Below are 23,042 nucleotides of genomic sequence, written 5' to 3' on the forward strand. Positions count from 1 at the left end.
ACCCCACGAAGCACTAAAACAGAATGGCAGTTTGAACACCCTATATCCATAGGCAGCTATAAGTGGCTCTTTAACTGCTATTCCATGTTTATGGGAATAAAAAGGGATGAGGCCACGCATTTTATACTGGGTCTCCCAACCCAAAACATCTGTTTGCGAAGGAAAATCACTCAATCAATCCACACGTCTGAGGTAGCTCCAGATGACAGGCAATATTTTGAAGCAGGCTAAATGTCTGGTGGTGTTTTGCTTCTGCTTAGCTGTTATTCAGCACAGGCGTACATAAAAGCATTTCATGCAACAGGCAGAGCAGCACCAAGCTGCACTGCATCTGGCATTTGCAATTCAGAGAGCACACACAAGCGACCCAGGACCAGCAACCAATTAAGTCACATCAGAAAAAAAGTAGTCGGTGTCTATTTATTAAAGGAAAGAGGGGTAAATCTAAGAAAAAGCACGAAGACAAAATAAATAGAATTGCAGCCATCCTTTACAGCTACTGGTGCACTATATTAAAGTGACACTCACTATACAAAGAAATGTGTTTGATACAGTCCAGTGGGTTGCACATGAATTGCATAACCTTGAAAATCATTGCACAAAGCATCGCAGCAGGAACACAGTTCAGAATTTTTTCTCCGGGAGATGCCTCAAATCTGATCACTTTTATTGTGTAAGAGGTCAAAGCACCTGGCACAGAGTAAGCAAAAAGGGCTGGGAGCAGGGATCTGCTGCATCAGCGCCCGGTCACGTCCCAGCCCTGACATCAGCTCTCGCAGCAGCTCTGACCTGGACAAGTCAGGGAAAATCCCACTGCCTAGCAAAGCCTTGAAATTAATATTCTGATCAATGCCCAGGCACCCACTGGCAGGGCTGAAGGGAGCCTGTTCCTTGCAGCCCAGACTGGAGACACCGTTTGAGCCAGCCAGCAGGAATTCCGTGGAACTGCTCTGTCTGCATCCACAAGGAGCCTCTCAGCCAGCAGCTCAGCACGGCACAGCAGCCTCGGTGGGACCCCGCCAGCGGTGCCGATGGCTCCCAGCCATCACCTGCCCCCAGCTCATTCCCTCCCATTCTACGGGGAAGCAGGTGGTTGGATGGAAGTGTCCACAACCCTGCAGCAGCATTTTACCCGGTTATTATGAGAGAACCTGCCTCTGCTGTGATCCGTGCAGTTTCCAGGGATTTATGCACACGTTTCCAAGTCTGCTCAGCATAAAGCACAGGAAATACAGGCTTTTGCCACACGGGGAAGAAACCACAGCGAAGATGACCAGGAAACATTCATAATTTTTAATTCACACCAGTAATAAAATTGCATTACATTTTTCATAAAATAAATGTTCCAGTTTATATACAGAAAACAGACTGTACAGAGCCCTCCCCCAGACCCCAAAAACTCACAAACATACAAGCAATGCAGTGCTCAGCTAAGCAGGCACAACTGTACATCTAAAATTGTAACTGCTTTGTGTTGGGGGGGAAAAGTACTACAATGTATATAGTCCTCTCTGGACCAAGAATTAAAAAAATATTGCAGGCAAGCTGACAGACGCCCTCGCTGCTCGTGCGGCCAAGCGCCCATCCCACAGTGCTCCAGCAAAGCAGGGGCTGTTATTGAACCTGGGACTCGAAGCTCCCATTCAGCTGCCCTTCCTCATAGTCCATCTGACACAAGATCATGTTGTTCTTCAGGAAAAACTTGTCTCCCACGCAGAATCTGGAAGATGAAAAAGGATTAGTGGGCGTGAGTATGAACGGAGGTGACTTCGGGGGGAATTTGAGGCGGTTTGGGTCTGAAGGCAGCTCTGGTGAGCAGAGTGTGATTTCTAGCTCTGCCAGTGCTGAAACCCCTTGCTGTCCTGGGGTTTTGCTGTCCCTTTCCCTGGCACATCCATGCTTGGCTCCAGGCCACAGGGAGCAGCTCAGGGGGCAGGTCCCACTCTCTGCATGGCAGCTGCAGGAGGAGGTTGGGAGCAGTTAAGGGATTTGTCCCTGCAGACAAGAGGTATTGGCTCTCCAGCCAGGAAATCAAGCGGGCAATATTACACGGAGCCTATTTGAAGTTTTTGCTGGTATCCACATTTCCACAGTTCCCTCGGGTGAAGCAGTATTTACACTAATTTCCAGGCAAGGACTGGCTATTAAGTCCTCCCTCACCCCCTTGTGTACAGTGCTGAACAATAAATAGAAATTTCTCGGTGGCTGGACTCCTAACCTTTATCTTCATTGAGCGAAGGGCACTGCTCTCTATATACCATGTAAATTGTTCTGTTTGTCTTGAAGTTGACAGAGAAGCTTGTGATATTTAACAATTTTATTTGACTATTAAGGTCAAAAAAGTTCCACATATAAGATTGGAGAGGTGCGACTTGGCAGCCAATAGCTCTGCCCGCCCTGCCTGCTTGCTCGGGAATCAGAAGCTAATCTTTACTTCTAAGATAACAAATAATGTTCTCTGCACCCAATTCAGGGGCTGGTTTTTGTCCATCACACAGGCAGGGCAGTGACAGACCAGAGCACAGGCTGCGCCAAGAGCTGAGTCTGAAATCAGCCTCAGGTCCCTAAAGCAGAGAGACACCCTGGGTCAGGCACTGTGCCTCCAGGCAGCTCTGCAGAGAGGAAGGGGTAGGTACCAGCCTCTGGCAAGGCTAAATATCCACTGGGCTTTGAAGGAAGATAATTGGAGATGACCCAATCCTCAGGAGACTTAGCAGACCTCAAATGCCCATTTCCCCTGCTCCCAGGGAGAGCTTTGGCACTGCCTACTCCTTGTCTAAAGTGCTTTCATCATTTGTAACTCAGGCAGCTTCAGGCAGAGCATCCCCATAAAACTGAGTATTTTCTGCCAAAAGAACAGGACTGATAATTTTAGAGCTCCTTCATAGGGCCAACACGGGCACAAGTTTTCTCCAACTGGACACCTGCAAATAAGCTGATTAATTTGCCAAGTTGGTGCAGAGAGAACTGGGCATTGGTTCACACTACATAGGATTTCACTGAAGACCTTCCATCTTCTTCCCTCTGTGGCACATTCTCAAGTAGTTCTGAAATTCAACCTTTTCTGTATATTAAATAGATAAAAATTACTCCTAATTTAAATCAACAGCTTTTATGGTAAAAAACAGTACAGCACACACACTCTCCTTATGACCACCTTCCCCAGCAGCTGGTTTTCTCACAATGAATAAAAGACACATCTGCTTGCTTTTCACTACTTATCCCCACCTTAAGAGCCATATAAATCTCCAGGAAGAGAAATGCAAAAATTACTCTTGCCACCAGCATCGTCAACAGCTGTCTCTTGCTAAACCTGGTTTTGGGTCTAGAGGAGCCAAAGGAGGAGCTGGAGAATTTGGGGGTTTAAAGCATGGTAGGCTGAGTAGTAATGCAGGAGTTGCTGCAAACCTGATGTTTTAGGGAATACAGTAATGAAAACACTGCACACTTGGTAAAAATATTAGAGATTTTGCTGTGATAGATTCAGCACTCTCTACAGAGTCCAGCTATAGAACGGCAAGTAAACTGGAAGAGATCTAAGGAAAGGTCTTCATCATCAAATCTCTTCAGAGCTGAAGAACAAGAAAGGGTTTCAGGTGAGGTTTCCAATTCAGAACTAGGACTGGCATCCACCTCTGCAATTTTGACTTTAGGTTTACTTAATCTCACTGTTCTCAGTGTCATCTCTTACAGGATCACTTCCATTCTGCCCTTTCAAGCCAAAATCGCTACAGAGTAAGTCATGAAAATTTGTAGCCCTCTGGCCTCAGCCAAAAGTAAGAATCTACACGTAGCCCATCTTTCAGAACAACTCAGCCCCTCACAAACTGAACAAATCCCTTGTGCATCACAGCACAACTCTGCCAGAACGGGGGATTACCTGCGCTCTCCTGCCGGGCAGTGACAGCCCTGGAGGTTGTCTGAAGGGCAGAGTGGGACCACACTGGCAGCTGGAGAGGAAAGGGAGGGAGGGAGATGCTCTGGAGTCTTTGAAATAAAGGGTGAAATTTAAAAGAAATTCCTGAAAAAGAAAAGTAGGCAGCACTGGGTTTTTCCGTGAGAGAAGAAGGGTGAAGTAGGGGGTTGGTGACAGATACTCATCCTGCAGACCTCCAAGGCCAGTCTAGCACTCCTGCCTGTGCAGCCCAGAGCTGGGACTTGCCTCTGCCTGAGGGGACATTTGAGATGCCCCAGCCCTAGTTCTGGGGTGGAATTTGGGAGCACCCCTCTCCTGCCCAGGAATCATCAGGAGGCTGGAAAGAGATGCTCCTGAGGGCCGAGCCTGGCAGGACCCACAACACGCCCGAGTCCGGAGACAAATCCCAGAACCAACTGGTGATTGTAGCAGTGTGGAAGGAGCATCTAGGGGAACGAGGGGATCAGCTCTGTGTTCAAGCGTCACCAAACAAGACCGGGCAACTGAAAGCTCCCGCGTGGCTTCCGCAGGGAGCCCAAGGCCAGGAGCCACTAGATGTCACTGCCGCCCGGCACTGCCACCGCGCCCGTGCAGGCGACAGCATCCATGGAGCTCTGTGCCTCCAACAAGCACTGCCCCCGCCTTCAGTGAGTGAGGGGAGCCACCGCAGCCGCCTCCTCCGTGCTCTGGCACCAACCTGCTGACACCAAATTCATCTCTAGGGCTGAGCCACTGGTCAGAGGGTGCGAGAGCAGAATCGGATAGGATCTCCCAAGTTCAGGGGCAAGGCGGCAGGGGTTTGCATTCACACTCATGTATGGCTGCTTCATGAGAGATCCCACTGTGACTCTTTTCTGGAGTGAGCAGTGCATGTGTAAGTCAGGCTTTTAGCTTGACTTTTACAGAATTGGGTTCTCCATCTTCCCACAAGTTTTGTCATCTCTCTCACACTTTCCCACGGGATGAGGCACGGCATCCTAGTTTCATCTTTGAGAAACACAACCACAGACCCAGAACAGGAACCCCAGCACAGCCCTTGGACCCTGGGCAGTCAGTACAGCCTGACTAAGCAAGCAGTAAGGACAGCAAGCAGTTTCAGGTCTATCTTAGACAAGGATGGACAGATGGATGCATCAGAAGGTGACACGGTCTGGTTCTGTGGGCTTCCATTCTGCCTACGATGACCAACAAACACAGGAAGATTTTTCATGGCCCTCCCAGATTCAACTGGCTACAAGTAGTCAAAGTGAAAACACTGTGCATGATGCTTTATTATACTCTCTGATAGGCATGTTCCACTGGGTAAAACCCTGCAGAAACACGTAAGCCCCACTCAAAATGATACCACCAAGATGCCCTGTTAGTTACACAACAACTGAAGGGATTTGTTCCTAGTGCTGGAAAGGGCTCAGCCAGAGTATCTTTCTCCTTCCTGCCCCTTCTCTTTATCCTTCTTCTTTTCCATCCCCAGTTTTGAGCGTGTCAGAAACATGATTTAAGCGAGATAACGTCAGTTTGCCAGAGGAGGTCCATTCACCATCGTCTGCCTTCTGCAAAGAGGGTAGATCCTGAAAGGACGCTGGAGCAGTTTGTTTTATTCAGCAGCAGCTGTACAGTCTGTGTCTGTGTCCTCCCCCTTGCCCCTCCAACTCCCACCAGCTCCAAGGGGATTTGCAGTAAAAGGGCTACAGGTACTTACATGCATCCCCCAGGTCAGCCTGGCAAACCAGCCCGAGCCCTGCCAGCAGGCTGCGAGCCCCAGACAGGCAGTGTGCATCAAACATTTCCCCTATTTCACAGGCAAAGGTATAAATCAGTTTGTGTGTACAATAACTGTGTCCTCACCGCTGGTTGCAGAGCTGACAGGCAAAGCAGTCCAAATGGTAAACATTATCTCTGGCCCTCATCACCATCTCAAAGGCAGGGATCAGTTTACTGCAGGCAGCACAATTCCCGGTGGTACCAAAGAGCCTGCCAAAGAAGCACAATCATTAGAAGCCATTTTAATTAAATGGTGGAAGGACTAATTAAGTGTAATTAGCAGTATCAAATACTGTATTGCACCAATAAATAGAAGTTGCAGTCTCCATTTCACTGACCAACCAGCGTGAGGGAACTTGGGATAAAACTGCCTGGTGAGCAGGCTCCGATCATCGAGATGAAACTTCATTTGGTTTGTGAGCCTAGGGCTAATTTGCTGTCTAATGGAGAAAAGCATTAAACACTTAGAGCACTATTTTGGGGCTCACAAAATTTCAGTCAAAAACTATCTGCCTCTCTGCAGCAGTGGGGTAGGTGCTGGGAGCTGCCCGTCCTGCTCCGCATGGGCTTGCTGCACTTGGCCGCAGCCTGACGGAGGGACAGGCTGGCAGCAGGACACAGAAGTCCTGCAAACTTTGCCAATCCTGGCAGGCAGGATTGTAACAGAGCTCAGGAAGAACCTCACTTACCTGCTGTTTAAAAAGAAAAAGCACGACTTCTCTTGCAACGAGTGCACAGCGTTTCGCAAGGCACCTCAGAGAGCAAGCCCTCCTCCCCGGCTGTGCCCCCCTCCTCCTGCCTCCCCAGCCCTCCCGGGAGCCAGCTAAGCCCTTCCACGGCGGCCTGAACAGCATGCTCAGCCGTTCCACTTCAGCTCCCCGCTCCTCCAGGACAGCCCTTCAGCACTGGAAGCTTTGCCATTTCCATCTTGGCTTTCACTATCTGTCTCCCCAGATGTCTGCTGCTGTTACAGCTCCCGTCGGGGGACTCAAGCAAGACTGCGGCATCCTTCCTGCGGCCCCCTCGCCCGAGGTGTTCCTGCAGACCCCGTGTGTGCCAGGGGCACGGTGCCACTGCGGCATCGGAGCCGCGCCAACCGGCCGGGGGCACTGATCCACGGGCTGACAGAACCAAGGTTCACCCCAGCCTCTGGTCAATGGGCATGCGGTTAGTTACTTGGCCTAGAAGATGATAGAAATTGTATTTTGGGGGCGATGAGCCTCAAGACGTACGATCCCTGCTGGCCATTAGCTCTGCGCATGCAACGCGCCGCTGCCCGCAGACAGATCTGGGCTCACGGTTTGCTTCAAGCCATCGGTTCTGGCTGATTCCACAACACGCAGATGAGAAGCATCAGGAAAATCTATAACCAATTTCTAAACCTGCAATTTCCAAGCTAATCAATACTAATTATTACTGGCCAGTAATTGTGAATTAAAACACCCAGCAGTGTTACAGAAACCTCCACACAACTCTCCCACCCGCCTCCACTGCCGTGCTCCTGAAGTCAGCTCGCTCTCCAGCTGTAAGAAAGCCCACCCTTATTTTTCTTTAGAAGTGGTATCAGTGGTCTTTCATTAGGCCTGGCCGGAAAACCCCAGGCCTTCCTGTGAAGAAACAGCACTGTGTTTTCCCTGAGAGCAAAACAATGCAAGCCAAAACAGAAACACTTGTGCAGGATGGAAAACTCGCAAAGGGAGTACTGAAACGTCTTCCCCTACAATTTCGTCACCTGAAAGCTGAAAGGCAGAGTAAAATCCCAGCTGTATCATTTGCACCAGCAAAAGTCAGCCCCTTTCTCCCTGCAAGCTCTTGCTCCTGCCCCCACAGGCAGGCCAGGCAGGGGAGGCAGCTGGGCACGGGCCTCAGCTGCCTAACGCCAGCAGACTGGACTGGAAAAATGCGGCACTGAGAAGTGTCCAGGTCTCCACCCTGGAACGCCTTGGCTCTCATTCAGCACCCACTCACAAATCAAGCCATTACTCCAGACATCCCTCCCTTCCTCAGCATAGCAGCCCCTTTCCACCTGGGCACAGCAAAGCCTGACAGCTTTTGCCAGGATTTTCCCATTTCCCATAAAACCAGGCATCCGTTTTTAGAGTACCCAAGTCACAGCAAACTCAAAAAAATGAGTCAAATGCATTAGGCAGGGAAACTGGGAGGTTAATCCTAGATTTGCTCTGTGCCCAGCACTACTACATGCACAAGTATAAAATATCCATTATTCATTAGCATCACAGTTGTGTGGAGCTCAATCTAGATTAAACAAAATAAAGGGGCCCCAGACAGCACCATTTGCATTGTTAAGCAGGTGCTTTTCTTCAGCCTTCAAATAGGAGACTTTTCTAAATGGAAATGATGGGGAAATTTGGACAGATGTTCACTTAACTATTTAAACAGTTAGCTTAAGAAACATGAAAAATGTATTTGGCATCGTATTCACCTGTCTCCTTTCAGGGGTTTTGGGGGTAAACCAATTGTTAAACAGCTTTGACTGTTTGCATGAGATCTGAAGCTTATGTTCTGTCCAGCTGAAATCGTGTTGCCTTCTAATGTCTACATAACGTAGCTTCCAGCGAGTCGGTGTGCTAATCTTTTTCTCTTCTATCAAGTTTCACAGCCCTCCACACCCTCCCTTTCCCAACAGATGAACCTTTCACACTTATTCTAGCACCTCCTAATTTTAATCTGCTTTTCGGGGAGTGATTTAGAGCCCCATATAATCACCATCCTTCTAAAAATACGCTGTAACTTGTACCTCAGTGAACACGACTTTTTTTCAATCTGTTGGAAGAAGACGCAAAATGAATGGAGTCTTTTCCCTCTTCTTGTTTGCTTGTGGAAAACCTGCCACCTCTGACATCTCCTGATCCAGAAGCTACTTAAGCTGAAACTTTCTGAAGTGGGGAGCTTAATGTTATTGGAAGGAGGGAGAGAAGAGAAGGAGCAGGAGGAAAAGCCTTCTGCCCCAAGCCCCATCTGTGGTTAAATTTAAAATAACCCCACACGAACAAACTGATCTGCATTCTGTCCCCCAGACACCTTCGTAACAGATGCAACACTCTCTCACGCATTCACACACACGAAGTTGAAGCGCATCAGAAAAATCTATCAGAAGATGTTTAGCCTCTACTTACCAGCTCCGAGCCATTGGCATAAAAGAAGCTGGAAATACAGAAAGTTTTCAGTTTGGGGTTGTTTTGCTTCTTCTGAAAAACCCTATTTATTCACTTCCCTTTGAAGTTAAAAGGCAACAATTCTTAAGTACAGATTTATTCCCCTTTATGTAACAGGAAGACCCAGCCAGCTTGTAAATAAGCATAGACTATGCAGATTTAAAATTTAGCACAATTAAACTTTTAGCCTGTGGTAGTAATTATGTTTAATGGCTCTTAGCCTGAACTTAACCATGTCTATTGTTGTCAGCCAGTCTAAAAGCAGGAGTTTGTCCAAGGACAATTTTCTGTAGTTTATGGGCACACTAGAAACCCCGCTATGCCCTGTTCTCATTGGCCATTGATGTCAGTGTGTATAGTAAAAATTAAAGCTAATTGGCACACAGGAGCAGCCCTGAATGCAAATGAATTAATGGGAAAAGAAGGGAGTGCTCCTGGAAGCAGTAGGCAACTGTCAAAGGATGGGTTTTATGTAGTCCTGTCTGGGCTAAAGAGCAGTCTTCTGCATGGTGATCCGGACCTCAACAGCTCCATGAGTACAACTCAAGTTAATTCAAACTACGGCAATGTCACAGCACCCTGCAGGGGTTTTTTTTTGGGGGGGGGGGGGAGAATGGTAAAGGGTTCTTACTGGAGGGAAAACAGTAAGAAACTTCTCATATGAACATGTTAAGTTTAGCACCTTTTAACAGATTTTTCATTCAAACAAGATGTTTGGGGGGCTAAACTGAGAACCTGATTGCCTATTTCTGTCACCACTAGGAACAACAATCTGGTTTAGTCATTGCCTACAAGGAGAGAGTCTCCATTTCTTCTCGCCCCCTCTAGCCTGGTGTCTGACTAGATAGCAGCTTGCAATCAAAAAAGAAGGAGAAAATATTCCCTCTGCAGAAAGAGTAAAAATTTTGGAGCTGTTGACTCCACAGGAGACAAAAAAAGAGGAAGAAGGACAGGCACATATAAATAATGAGTGGTACAGAAACGAAAGGTTGGCAGTGTCAGTCAGATTTTTTAAACACAAAACAAGTTCAAAATTCAAACAGCTGAGTCGAGACTGATAATCCCTCCCCAAAAAAGGGGGTTTTGTCAACACTGAAAGATAAGAATTATGAAATGAAAGAGGACTGAACACTAACCTACAGATAAATATCTACATTTGTAGAGATTGTGCACAACTACACATTTTTCTACATGTTTATATATCCAGATTATCTGGATGTGCAAGTTTTAGAAGAGCTATAGAACTCCATACTCATATCTTCTCCAGGTGACAGGGGTTTTCCCATACACCTTCTCTGCTGCTGTTTATTTCTTAGTTTCATCAGGACCTGCTGTAGAACAAGACGTGCTTTATGTACCTGAAACCCATCATCATGAAAAGAAACGGTTTCGTCCCCACCTTTTGAAACAAACCAAAAACTGGTTTTTCAGTGAGGGTGGCTCTTAAATACTGCAATCAGTATTTTTCCCACCTGTGGATATCAGAAATATGCTGAGCTACAAGCGTGATTTGACTGGAAAATTGAATATACCAATAAATGCAGGGAAAGCCTGAACATCACTAAAAAGATAAAAAGAATAAGCTTAAAAGCAACTTCAGACAACTTTCCTGTGATCAGCCTTTGTGTAATATTAGAGAAAGCCTCAGTGACAGGAGATTCAGCACCGTAAATACATATTAGCTGGTGCACCCTCCTATCCAGAACGCCGTTGTCAGGGCTGCAGTGGGAAGTCATGTCAGCTGAAGGAAAGGAAATGCATTTCGATACTAATGAAGTTGGTCAAGCTGTCCTCTCATGAAGCCTTCAAGTTCAATCCCAAAGAATTTACATCTCACATGCCAAAGGGTTTGGCATTCAAGGACAGCATGGCAGGGGGAGTTGAACCAGTACGGAACAGCCCCTGGCCAAGTGACCACACTGGTTCAGAGATTACTGGGTGTGAACTTCAAGGTTGCTCAAGGGAGTCTGTTTTCACTTGAAGGACACATCTGAATGTTCACTTATTTTTACTCCTTTGGCCTCTCCCTCCATCTTTCCAGCAGATATTTACAGAGGGGTTGGGACTATTAGCAGGTAGGAGAAGTCCAAGTCCTCCTCCCCTGCCCCAGCCGTTCCCATGGTATAACTGTAGCTGCTGACCTTAAGCCCATCCTTGCTCTGGCACTGCTGAACACAAGTGCAACAACGTCCTCTTAGGAGAGTTTAAACAGAGCAGTCAGAAAAAGGCAAAGCTGAAAGTGCTGGAGGCATGCTAGTGTACCAGAGCCAGGCAGAATTACTCCCCATTAGCTTTCCTCCTCAGTGAGAAGTTGTGGAGATGGAAAAAAAAGGGCAAAAAGCAAACAAACAAACAAACAGTACGGGCACAGGCTGTGAGAAACCCAGCTACTGTGGAGGAAAAAAAAAAAATCTGTACTTTAACACCACAAAGCACAGCAATATTGCCAAGACACATTGTATTTTGAGCCTAATTAATCCTCCTTAATCTGTACAGACACCAAGTGTAGAAGTGAGGGTGTCCTATGTAGCATGCAAGACACTCCCTATTGCGAGGCAAAAGCAGCACTTCTGTCTAGTGACATTTTTAGGCTCTGAGCAGACACCATTTGTTCAGACACACTGAATTTATACCTCTCCTTCCCACGCTGAACATGTCCCTTGAAAATCCGGCAGGGCATGCTCCTGGTGAGTGCATGCACACTGTGCTTCTCCAGAGGAAAAAAATGTCCCAAATTCTCTCCTTCCTGCTTCAAAGGTGCTGCAGCTTCTGCAGGTTGAAGCCACACTTGGAGTATTGGTGATGTCTTGGGGAGATTAACTGAAATTCTGTCTCTTGGGGCACACACATCTCGGTTCCCAAAGGCTTGTTCTCACACATCCAGCCATGGTTTAGTGGTTTGGCTCAGGGCTGTTGTCACTGACTCGAGGAAGGCCACCAGGAGGAGGGAATTTGTCCACATTCTCCTGTGCCAATAGAGCAGGGCACCCGTGTTTGTGCTCTTATCCCACAAGAAAATTAAACCCTGCACATTTGCCAGATGCAGAACACTTCACCTAAAGGGCTCCTAAAGTGATTCACTGACAGAATGAATGCCCCGGGCCGTTTGGAGTAGAGCAAAAACCCCAGGACTCAGCATTTGAGTCATTTAAGCAGGAGCTGCTGAGGGTGGCATTCAAGCCTCCATGATACAATCAGTGCTGAGGGGTGACAGGGAATGGCCGTCCTGCCAGGAGGTCCCCGTCCCTCAGACAGGATGCAGAGGGCTGCTCTGCTCCCTGAAGGCACCAACACCAGGTGCAGAGTGATGCCGTGCCGAGTTTGCAGCCCTGATGTGGGAAGGTGGGTGAAAAGAACTGCCATGAAACCCACTGAGAACAGCATCAGGGTTTCCCAGAAAGCCCTTCTCTTTTACTGATTCACCATCATTTTTTAATGCAGGTTTTGAGCTTTCTTTGGAGTCTAATTAAGGCCCCAATCAGTTTACGTGATGAAAAACTTTCCCAACGCCAGCATATCAAACACGCAGAAGCAACAGTTCTGCTCCTCTCAAAGCAAGCCCGACTTGCCTTTGCTCGTGTGAGGGCACCATGCTGAGTAAAAAGGAAAAATCACGTTCTTCATCAGCACTTCACAGTGAAATTTAAGTTGTCAGTTCCTCATGGGAAATCCTGATGCAACACCCGGCCCGTCCCTGTGAAGCGGAGCTTGGTGAATGTTTAATTATGCCTCGGAACAAACACACATCGCTGCGTGGGGGCTGCGAGGAGCCATCTGAGCCTGCATGCTAAGCTGCTCTGTCCCAGAAGCAGTTCCTTCAATAGCATTTGCTTATCAAAAATAATTAGAGGTAGGAATGCTGGAACTGTGATTATGGAACAAATGGTAAATCTATTTGCTGAGACGAAATGTATTGAAAGATACATCGAGACACAGCTGGAGACTGAGGTGATACCACAAGGATAACAACTCGAGATCCAATTTCATCTTTCATGATTAAAAAATGAGCAAGAAAGTGTTTTATGAAATGTGAAGGTTAACAAATGTTCCTTCACAAGCAATGACGACAGTTTATCTTTTGAAACAAATGATCAGGCTACGGTCGGCTCGCAGCTCCTGGAACACGTTGGAAAGATTGCTGCTGAAAACCCACCAAGGATCAGCACACACAGCTGGCAGCCCACCGTGCTCCCAGTGCCTGGGACAAAGCCAGCTCCAAAGGAACGCTGCCACAGCGGGGACGGAGCTGGCCGTGCTCCTGTCCCGACCCTCTGCCACAGGTCCATCCCTCGCCCCAATCCCTGCAGTGGCCGTGGCTCATCCACACCTGCCCTCAGGAGGGGTGGCACAGGAGGGTCCCAGAGCTGCAAATTGCCAACAGACTATTCCAGGAGCCCTCTGGCTGAATTCCTCTGACTGTTCTCCAGTCCTTTGGGGTGCAACTACATGGTGAAGTATGAAAACTTGTTTTTAGGAACGAGTTCTGCTGAAATTTGACTAGTAGACCAAATACCGTGAGTTGTTCCACAAGGAAAAAAAACGTGGATAGAAACTCTAAAACTACTAATGTGAAGGAATTATATAATGACAGGAATGGTTAATTTGCCAAGAAGAGAAATTCAAATTACCAGGAGGGAACAAACAGTAGAGAAGATCGTGATGGCAACTTTAGCTCCTTCTATTAATAGAACTAATAGTTAAATAGAGGGAGAAAGAAATATTATATGTAGAAGCCAACACAAGATGTTTTAAACTAAAAAAATTGCTTTATATTTTTATAAATATGGGACTGTGTACCAATGCCCTTATTCCAATCCTGGGAGCCTGAAAGGGTTTCTTAGCTTCAGGAGAACAGATCCCAGGAATTCAGCAGAACCCCCCAAAAAAACCCAGTATAAACTAAATTTACTTATTAGTAAGAATAAAAGCCATGATATCTGTAAAGCTGCCTAAACAGCTGAAAGCTAATTAACAACACTGTTACAGAATTCATTATTATTCCTTTCTAGCCGAGTCTAGGTCAAATTTCCTAGGATTTGACAATTATACTGTTCTTCCCAACAAAAACACTCAAAGCTCTAACACCCTAAATTCAGATGGGGGGAAATATTTAATGTAAAGGCCACATAAGTCTTCACAGTTTAGCCATGCTGCACAAATAGCAACAGACTTCCCCCTTGTTGGGCCAGGAACTATTCCAACCCGAAAAACGGAGACAGAGGTGTTACAAGACCCCTTTCAGGCACAGAAGTTTGTTCCAGAGACCACATTTAACTGGTGCTGTGACAGAAGCTGCATGGCCATGGTCAAACACAAGTCCCAACTGTTGCCTTCCATAGTTCGTATCATGAACTGCCCTCTCTTCTCAAAGCTGGGACATGGGCCATTTCCTGGGGTCTGCAATGCCTGGCTTCTTTTCCATCTGCAGCACAGGCTTCTGGTGTGCCCCAGAAAATTCACATCATCTAGGGGCCAGTGGGAAAATCACAGATTAAGCTTTTCCACCTCAAAGCAGCATTCTCGGGATAAACCAAGGAAAGAAAGGAGTGCTCTACAACTCCAGTAATATAGAAAGGTTCCTCTAAGCCTAACAGCATCAATAGTGCTGTCCTTTGGCACTTTAACATGTCTGCTTTGATGCCACACATTATTTTTGTTATGAAACTAGAATAAACCAAAATCAATGCGGTGCTTATTAAATGGACAAAACATGGGGTAGCTCACAGGTCTCAAAAAGCAAATGTAAACTGGAAACACTGTCCAGCTCAGTATTTGTAGCAGGGTTCTGCAATACATAGAATAAAGCTGAATATCTATCTTCAGGGTCAAATAAAAAAAAAAAAACAAAACCACAAGTATAACACTTTTTCAAGACCAGAAATGACAAAGTCAAGAGAAGTGATAAATAATGAAGTGGAGAATGACAGATGGAAAGACCTGGATCACTTGGCAAGCTGGGTGCAAACAAGATAAAGAAAAGATAATGTATAAACAAGATAAAGTACAAACAAATACTTCAGAAAATAATGCAGCTGTTCTTCCTGGAAACAAAACTATTCCTGAAAGTAGCTCTCCTAAGAGATTTTGGGGGTCCTTCTGATAGTATCTAGCATGACCCAATTGTGATACTGCAATGAAAGACTTCCTCACAAAGCGAAGAACCAAAATATTCTTCACTGACACATCAGAATTATGTCCACAACACAGAAAAAGTATAGCTAAGCTGAAGAAGGAGAACCAAAATGCTAATTTGGGGGTAGAAATCTCTGTGTTGAATTTGAACCTTCTGGAGCTCAATTTTTTTTAGCTTAGCACAGACAGGGTTAGGGATGCCTCCAGAGCAAGTGACATGTGACATTAGTAAATATTCAGATTTAAGGAAGGTACAAAAATTATTTCATTATAGTGAAGATACTTGACTCTTTCCTCATCACACCCGTTCCATTTTTCCACGGGCTGCTTATCCCGTCTTTTCCACCTCAGATGTGTTCACCTTTACCCAAGCTCCTCCTCACTTAGATTTTGGGGACACGCCCCACCTAACCAGATATGGAGCTTCAACTTCTGCCTGTGTGGCAGAATTTCAGCTGGGATATTTCATGTGTGCCCTGAAGAGTTTCAGCTCCAAAACCCTCCTGTGAGCAGGATGCTCTTGTGCACTGCTGGGCTGGAAGGGCAAGGTGGCAGCTCCCACATGGCAGCTGATAGACTCAGTCCTTCTGTTTGGCTCAGCGCTTAATCTCTCATCTTTAGAAGGAGAAACTTGTTTGTTCAAGTTTACTGAGATAATATTTACTGAAGATTTTCAGAAATGCGTTTTACATTGCAACACATGAAGCATCTGAGCACTGACACTAATCTAGGCAGCCCCTGAACACCGCAAGGTTAGACGGCATTTTACCTCCCTGCCTTCCAGCAGCGTGCTGGGTTTGCTTTGCTTCAGATGTTTTGCTGGTTGAGCTTGCCTGGGAAATGCTAGCAGTGCATGAGGAAAAATAAAAGAAAACATACACATTAGCTGGAGATCAAGTGCATTCTTCCAAAGGAAAAACAAAGCAAAACTCAGAGTGTTTTGCAGTGTGACCCTCATAATAATATTTGCATTAGGCCTGCTGTCTTATTAATATTCATTTATGTTTGCATAAAGTATCTTGCACAAAACCCCCATACACCAGGCAAAAAATCCCATGTGTTACGTATTGCAGACACACACTGACAGGATGGTTCTAGCTCCGAGTTAGTGATGGTCTCTGCTGACTTCCTCAGACAGAAACATTTTTTGAAGTTGATCTGTAATTTTGGAGTTTTGCTCTGTTTAGTTAGGGAAGAGACAAGAGCCCCTTGGGATGAACCTTACTCAAGACTAGAAGTCTGTCTGAAAGCTATGACTGAAAAAGAAAAGGTAAAGGTTTGGTCAGGTCTCAGTTGATATGCAAGGAGAATTAAGAGTTTTTCCTAATTCACTCAGCAAGCAGAGCTTGTTCTTGACAGTCCATAATAACAAAATTCATGACCTCCTCCTTCTACCTTCACTTAAAAACAGGATTTCACCTCCCTGATTGCAAAATATGTTAAGTGCAAATAAAAAGCCCTGCTTAGACAGTGGAAGAAACTCCAGTCTCTTCTGGGCAGGGCTGGCCATGCACGAGCACACGTGTCCACAGGAGAGCTTTGGGAAGCCAGACAGCCGGCAGCACGCTGAGAGGCTTCGGGAAGAGCCCACAGTACGTCCCTCTATTTACCTCAGGTAATCTCTGCGGCAGAGAATGAGATTTGCTTTTGTGTAAAGAGTTGATCCAACCTCTCCAAGACGACAGTCACAGCAGGCACACTTTAGACAGTCTTCATGCCAATACTTATCCAGAGCCTTCAGCAGGTAGCGGTCCTTGATCTTCCGGTTGCAGCCAGCGCAGCCCTTCTGCTTCCCTTTGGGTTGTACGGATAACATGGGCACACCTGCAACGCAAACACAGCACCTCCTTTAGAGGACATCCAAACAGCTCGGCCAGGCTGCGGCATTTGGGGCAGATCTGTGAGCAAACACTGCTGCTGCTGCCATTACAAGGAGCTCACATTGCAAGGAGCTGACAGTCAAAGGAATTCTAACCTCATCTGCTGTCGCAGGCTAAGAGGGAGTGCAACACTTGCAGGAACGCAGCCCTTTTTTCCTAAGGGTAGGACTGACACAACGCACCCGACTTTTTCTAACAAGCATCTTGCAGCAGAATAAACTGGCTGCAATTTCAACATTTGTTTTTTCCCCTCATTAGCTGTACCCTTGTGTTGTTAATTACCTGCCACAGACAATTAAAAAGAGCAGAAGAGCCATCAGTGTATCTAACCCCCCCCCCCCCGGTCCAGCATCTTGGCTGAATCAAGTTTGATGGGGAAGGGAGAGGAGTGGGTATAAAAAGATGTTCTATGCCACTGTTTTTCCTCTCTTGTGAATCCTGTTGGTGACAGAGGCCTGACTGAAAACCAGAGCAGGCCAGGGACTGCTCCAAAATAAATGTGATTCAAATACCCTTGAGAACAACCGCACCAGTGCCCCTCTGCCACTAGTGAAGCCACATTCTTTAAGCAAAGCAGAGCTTTCCTCCTCCTCATGTATTGATGGAGACAGTAGCAAAAAGCCAGGAGTTTCTTCCTCCCTGGAAGTCCCTGCTGGGACTGCAAAGCAAGCATAGCTGGGTATGAGGTGGTGACAGCATACTCAGGGCAGGAGGCTGGGGGAGACTTGCTGTGGCCACCTTCCTCTCCGTGCTGTCTCCAGGTTTTTCCTTTTCTCCAAGCAGCCAGTGCCTGCCACGGTGAGCACTGGCACAGCCGTGATACCTGTCACTCTTCTCAGTTTAAGAGCAAGGCACGAAAGGACTTCATGGAATCAATAGGTGGAAAAATAAACAAGGTGAGGGACAGGACAGGAAATGATGAAAGAAGAAATTAACTCACTGAGATGCCAGAATTCCATTTGCTCTAGAGCCTTGATTTAATTTGTTATGATTTTTATTTTTACTGGTGTCAGTCACTAAAAATGACAATGCTGGGCCTGTAAGAAGCACACTGTGGGCTTTAGCAATGCAGAGATGATGAGAAGGGACACTGTGGCACAGTAGCAGGTGTCACTGGTTATATACTGTTACACAACGTTAATCCACCCTTTCTATAGAAGCGCTGGATGTCCCAGAAAGTAGCAGCTTGATAATAGAATTATTAACAGTCCCTTAACCAGAGAGGACCGAGCAAGTGCCACTGCAGTAAGTGACATGTGCTGCTTTCCTTAAAAGCCAGGGTGACCTGAGAGCGCCTAATGGTCAGCACATGTAAACCCACCACTCGCACAGTAATAATTGCTTTGTCAGAGCCGCGAGCAGATGACAATAACACTTAAGACACCTCCACACAAACAGCGAGGTATTGATCCATCTGTAATCAAAGTGGTCTCAGCAGCACAGAGACAGGCCAAGTAACATTCAAAAACCCTAAAGGCTTAAAGAGGCCTCCTGCCCTCTCCTGCAGCACACTCAAAACCTGCTCGCCAAATCCCTACAAGCAAACTTTTGATGCCAGTGACAAATCTGCAATAACTAAGTGAAAACCCGTGTTAGACTGTCACATATGCAACCTGTAATGCTGCTGAGAGAAATTCTACATACAAAGCCACAGAGAAACACACACACGTTTGGAAAGAGGGAGAAGACAGGGAAGCATCAGAAGTGGATTATGCTGCAGGTGCCAGGGGTCAGACTGCAGAAGTCCTGCGCGCCTGGTGAGAGTTTCTTACGAGAATGAGGGAAGTGGCCCCATGGTTCTAGACACACCTTTTTTTGGTTTTGTTTTTTTAATCCAAAGTACATTTTAGTAGCAAAGAGAAGCTTCAATTTTCGAGTAATTTCCATGCTCTTCCCGACTCCACGGCAGCACATTGTGAGAAGAGGCTGCCTTGTTGTGAGGCAGAGAAGGGTGAGCCCGTGAATTTGCATTTGCAAGCTGTGTGAGATCAGTACCAGTGATGAAAGAAAATAGTTCGCACTTATGAAAACTAGGACCTAGATGTGCGAATTATGTTTTTAGATAGGAGCCCCAGACACCAGCAAGTCATTACTCACCCCTCAAACAGGCTCTCTACATGTGTACCTCTGTGTTAGAGGCAGAGGAGCATTTCTCACAAGGAGCAGGGTCATCATACAATTCTTTTGCAATGTTTGTGTAGGTATCATGAGGATCCTGCATCTGGAAAGACACAGATTCCAGATAACTGGCACACCTTAAACCCCTGCTCAGGAGGGCTGCTGCGTGGGTGGGGTTTGAGATCAGCTCTGTGGTTCAGAAATACAAGATCCTCAACCAGATGGGACTTCCCAAGGCCCCACCTTTGAAAGCAGTGCCCTTTCAGAGGTACAGCTGCCCTCACCCAGAGAGAGGGTTACACCGCAGCAGCATCGTCAAGCACGAGGGCAGTTGTGCAGGGATGAAACCTTGGCTGGGCCATTAGGAGAAGCTGGTTTGACCATTTAGGGCAGGTTGGGAGGGTGTCCTGTGGCAAGCAGGCCCGGATGGCTGAGGGCTGACTGCACGGGCAGTTCTTGTTCCATCTGTGGCCCTGGTAGCCCTCGCTCTCTGCAGCCAAGCCATCTGAGCTCCTCGCTATTGCAAGAGCACCACTGTCTTATGAGAGGCTCCTGCGAGTAAGGGGAATGTAACACTTTGATTTGCTTCTAATAACTAGCAAAGGAACAGGTATAGATATATTTTTAAGCAGTACCTTAAGCAAGGAAAAAAGCTATGTGTTTGGTCAGCGTTCAGCAGGGGGCTTTCTAATGAAAAAAGGTACCATTTCAGAGATCATATGATGTTCAAAGCTGCTATTCCCACTCAGATAATAACGAGCAAGGTCAGCCTCTGCTGGTCAGGTTCAGTGTTTTGAAATTACATTTTGGGCTGTGAGATTTCCCTCTGACATCCCAACCGACCGGTCTTCACGGAGCACACAAGCCACTACAGAAAGTTGCAGCTGCAATTAGCTGGTGAGTTGACACAGCAGGCAAGGCGTGAAACAAAATTTCAAAAACTGCCAAACTTGATCAGCAAGGGTTCCTCAAACACTTGCCATGTCATTTCCAAGCAACAAGAGAGAAGCATCTCAGAAGCTTAACCCTTTTCACAGTCAGAGGCTTGCAGAGAGAGGACACAATCAACACCAAACCCTGCTTTCCTCCTGCTGCCTCCCACTTCCAGCAGACCTCAAGCAGCCTGGGCTCTGCAGGCAGAAACCACCTAGAGAACTGCTCTTTCTTTTTGGAATTTTCCCCACTGCAAGACTGTGATGCTGCTTCGTTTCTCTATGCATGTTTTTCCCCCAGTACTTGCCTAAAAATGCCAAGATACCTAGTTCAATTTGTTAAGGGGCTGTCAAGAAACAAAGGGGTCACCTTCAACAACTTCCATGTGTGCTCTGTGGGCAAGGATTAGAAAATGAGGAGTAGGGTTGCAGAACTAGAAAAATTAACAGCTGGACACTCACATATCTAAATATGTGATCACAAGGGAACACTGATTATTGCCAAATTCTGGAAGTACCATCAAGTTGCTCTCTCCTCTTCTGTTGCTAGATAACCAGTGCTCTCTTTTCTTAGAAACAGTAGATGAATCCTTTCTATTTCTGTCTACCTACACTCCCTTCTTTGCCCTTTACAACTTAATAGACTTGCTGCTGGTAAATACAAAACTAAACCCGCTCTGAGTGCTCAGATCTCCAATACACATTAAAAAATTATAGACACCACCTCTGGACATACTGAAATTTATGTCTGTGTCTAAAGAGGCTGTTATTGTAGTGAGTAATCCAAACTTTACCTCTATTCACAGCCAGACAAACAAGCTTTAATCAGCCCGTATCTGCTCAGTTGGAGTCCTTCTGTAAAATGATTCATCTGGCTTTATAACACAAGTGTCCACTAAGTACACCTCTAAATTTTTCTAAGCCATTTTACTGATATTTCTATTCACATGGCAATCAGCTGCAGCTCCTCTAAGGGCACTGTTCATAAAGCCTCCTTTCCAAGAGAGCCTGGGAACTTTTCATAAATGGCAGACCTTTTAAATAACAGTTATCTGCACTGGTCCTACGGCGCACGGCTCCACAGTGCTCTGGTCTGCAAGAGAGCTAGAGGTCCCTTCTGAAAGCAGGGAAGTTCACCACCTAATTTCTCTAATGCAACTCTAAAGGTTAATTGGCCTGAAAGAGTAATGGGGGACTGCTAGCTAATGATATATGCCTCAAGGCTTAGCAGCTTGCCTGTATTTTATACACTCCAGTCCAGAGCATAAAACACAGGTGATATCACCAGGACTTTTCAGACCCCCTCCACTCCAACTTGCCCCCCTCAGCCTCCCCTCTCTCCCCGAGCCCTTGGCTACACCCACATGTGCTGGGAGAAGGCGGCAGGAGCTGGAGGCAGCTCTGTTCCACCTGCATTTCATGCCTTATTAGAGGGGGCTCCGAGAAGTGCCGCCGCTGCACTCCTCATTACCACTGCGGAGAACTAAAAACAACCCTAATGAGGGGAGCCAGAGCATACAGTACGGGCTGGGAGGAGGGACATCCTCCCACACTCCCCAAGGAATCCGGCCAAAATCTTCAATTTGCCATTTATGACAGCTAATTAGTTATTCTATTCAAAATCTTTGCTTTAAATAAAAGAACTAATTATACACAAAGGTCAGTCCCCCACCTCCTGTGAAGCACACATAATTGGCTTATTTCCCCAACATTGTGTGTATGTTTTACACAATGCTTTCAGGCAGATGGCTTTAACTCTTTCCCTCGACAAGTTTTTTGGTGTTGGCTTTTTTGTTGTTGTTGGGGCTTTTGTTTGGGGGGTGTTTTTTTTGTTGTTATTTTGGCTTTCTTTTTTTAAAACACCAAAACTTTTCCTCAGAGTTGCTACCATAAGAGTAAAAGCTTGCTCAACAACAAAGCAAATAACTATGCACACATTTCTAGTCTCCAAAAGGTTTGTGACAATCACTCCCTGTTGTACAGCACCTTGCACAACACAGCACTGGAATTATGTTTTTATTCTCCAGCACAAATTCTTCCTTGAATGAAGTGTCTGAAGGCACTGCCCCCACATTTCTGAACATTCTTCTGCCAAACACCACAGTTATTAAGGTTTATATTACACTTTTAAAAAATTATTATTATTTTTAAGGGTTTTTTTAAGAATTATATAAGTGGTTATTATAGGGATGCAGCATTCCAGTGCTAAAAGCAATTCTGGTTTAAAGGCCAGGGGTTTGGCAGTTGGGCAATTGAGCCTAGGTTTCAGAGTTCTATTTGAGGGGAAAAATATGTTTATTTCTAGCATCAACACCCTTTAAATGAACTGACCTCCTTTTGCCTGCTAACAAAAACCCCAGCATTTGGCTGCAAAAGATGAAAAAGTAACTGAAGAGTGGGAGTAATCTTATTAACTCCTGTCTCATCACAATAAATAGGCTGCAGTCTTATGTCTTTTATCAGAGGATCTGATATCATTTAAAAGCATTAGAGCCCTGCATCACCCATTTAAGTAAATGCAGACAGTCATTGCCAAAAAGATGCAGTGAATTTCATTCCCTTAAAAAGAAACTCACTTTGTGTTCCCAGTATTGTATTACTCACCTTCTATGAATATTGCACACTGTGAAACAAGCCAGACCTTGCACTCCCACTGAATGGAGAGTACGCTGTCTCGGGCATCTTCACCAAGAATTTCATCAGAAGAATTACGGCCAGCAAGGTGAAACTCATCCTGTCATCTGTATATCCAATTAAAACGTTACATTTGGAACACTGAGTACTTGCAACTAAATGCTTATGAGTAAGCCTTTGACCATTCATCAGAATTATTCAATGGGTAACCACAATCTTTTTTCATTTCCAGTTTCATGCTGCAATATGCAGCTGGTGATTTTTACAGTTGCTTTAGCAATTCATTTGTGGTATTCTTTCTTCTGAATCATTACTGAACAAATCTCCCAAGAATGGCAAAAAAGTAGTTGGAGAGGGCAGTTAATGGGAGAAACAACATTTTGATCACCACTTCTATCTTAACTACTCTATAGTCCTCTGCCCAGTAACACAGCAATTTCTTTTTGTCCATACACTTCATGACAGGCTGTAGAGAAATACATTTTAGAGTGTA

At 45.9% G+C, this 23,042-nt stretch overlaps 1 protein-coding gene across 2 annotated transcripts in view; it reads right to left on the reverse strand.

The window, feature by feature from the left end:
• Positions 1-1,270: 1,270 nt before the first annotated feature.
• The window catches only part of LMO1 (LIM domain only 1), a 59,110-nt gene continuing 37,338 nt past the window's right edge, over positions 1,271-23,042 (reverse strand). For both annotated transcript variants that reach the window (XM_039552377.1, XM_019283822.2), the window contains 3 exons: positions 16,596-16,809; positions 5,762-5,887; positions 1,271-1,720 (listed from right to left, as the gene is read on the reverse strand). In XM_039552377.1, the coding sequence (XP_039408311.1) occupies positions 1,615-1,720; positions 5,762-5,887; positions 16,596-16,809 (446 nt within the window). In that variant the 3' untranslated portion in view covers positions 1,271-1,614. The remainder of the gene's footprint in view (positions 1,721-5,761; positions 5,888-16,595; positions 16,810-23,042) is intronic.

Source organism: Corvus cornix, chromosome 5 (assembly GCF_000738735.6).
Source record: "Corvus cornix cornix isolate S_Up_H32 chromosome 5, ASM73873v5, whole genome shotgun sequence".
Lineage (NCBI taxonomy): Eukaryota > Metazoa > Chordata > Aves > Passeriformes > Corvidae > Corvus > Corvus cornix.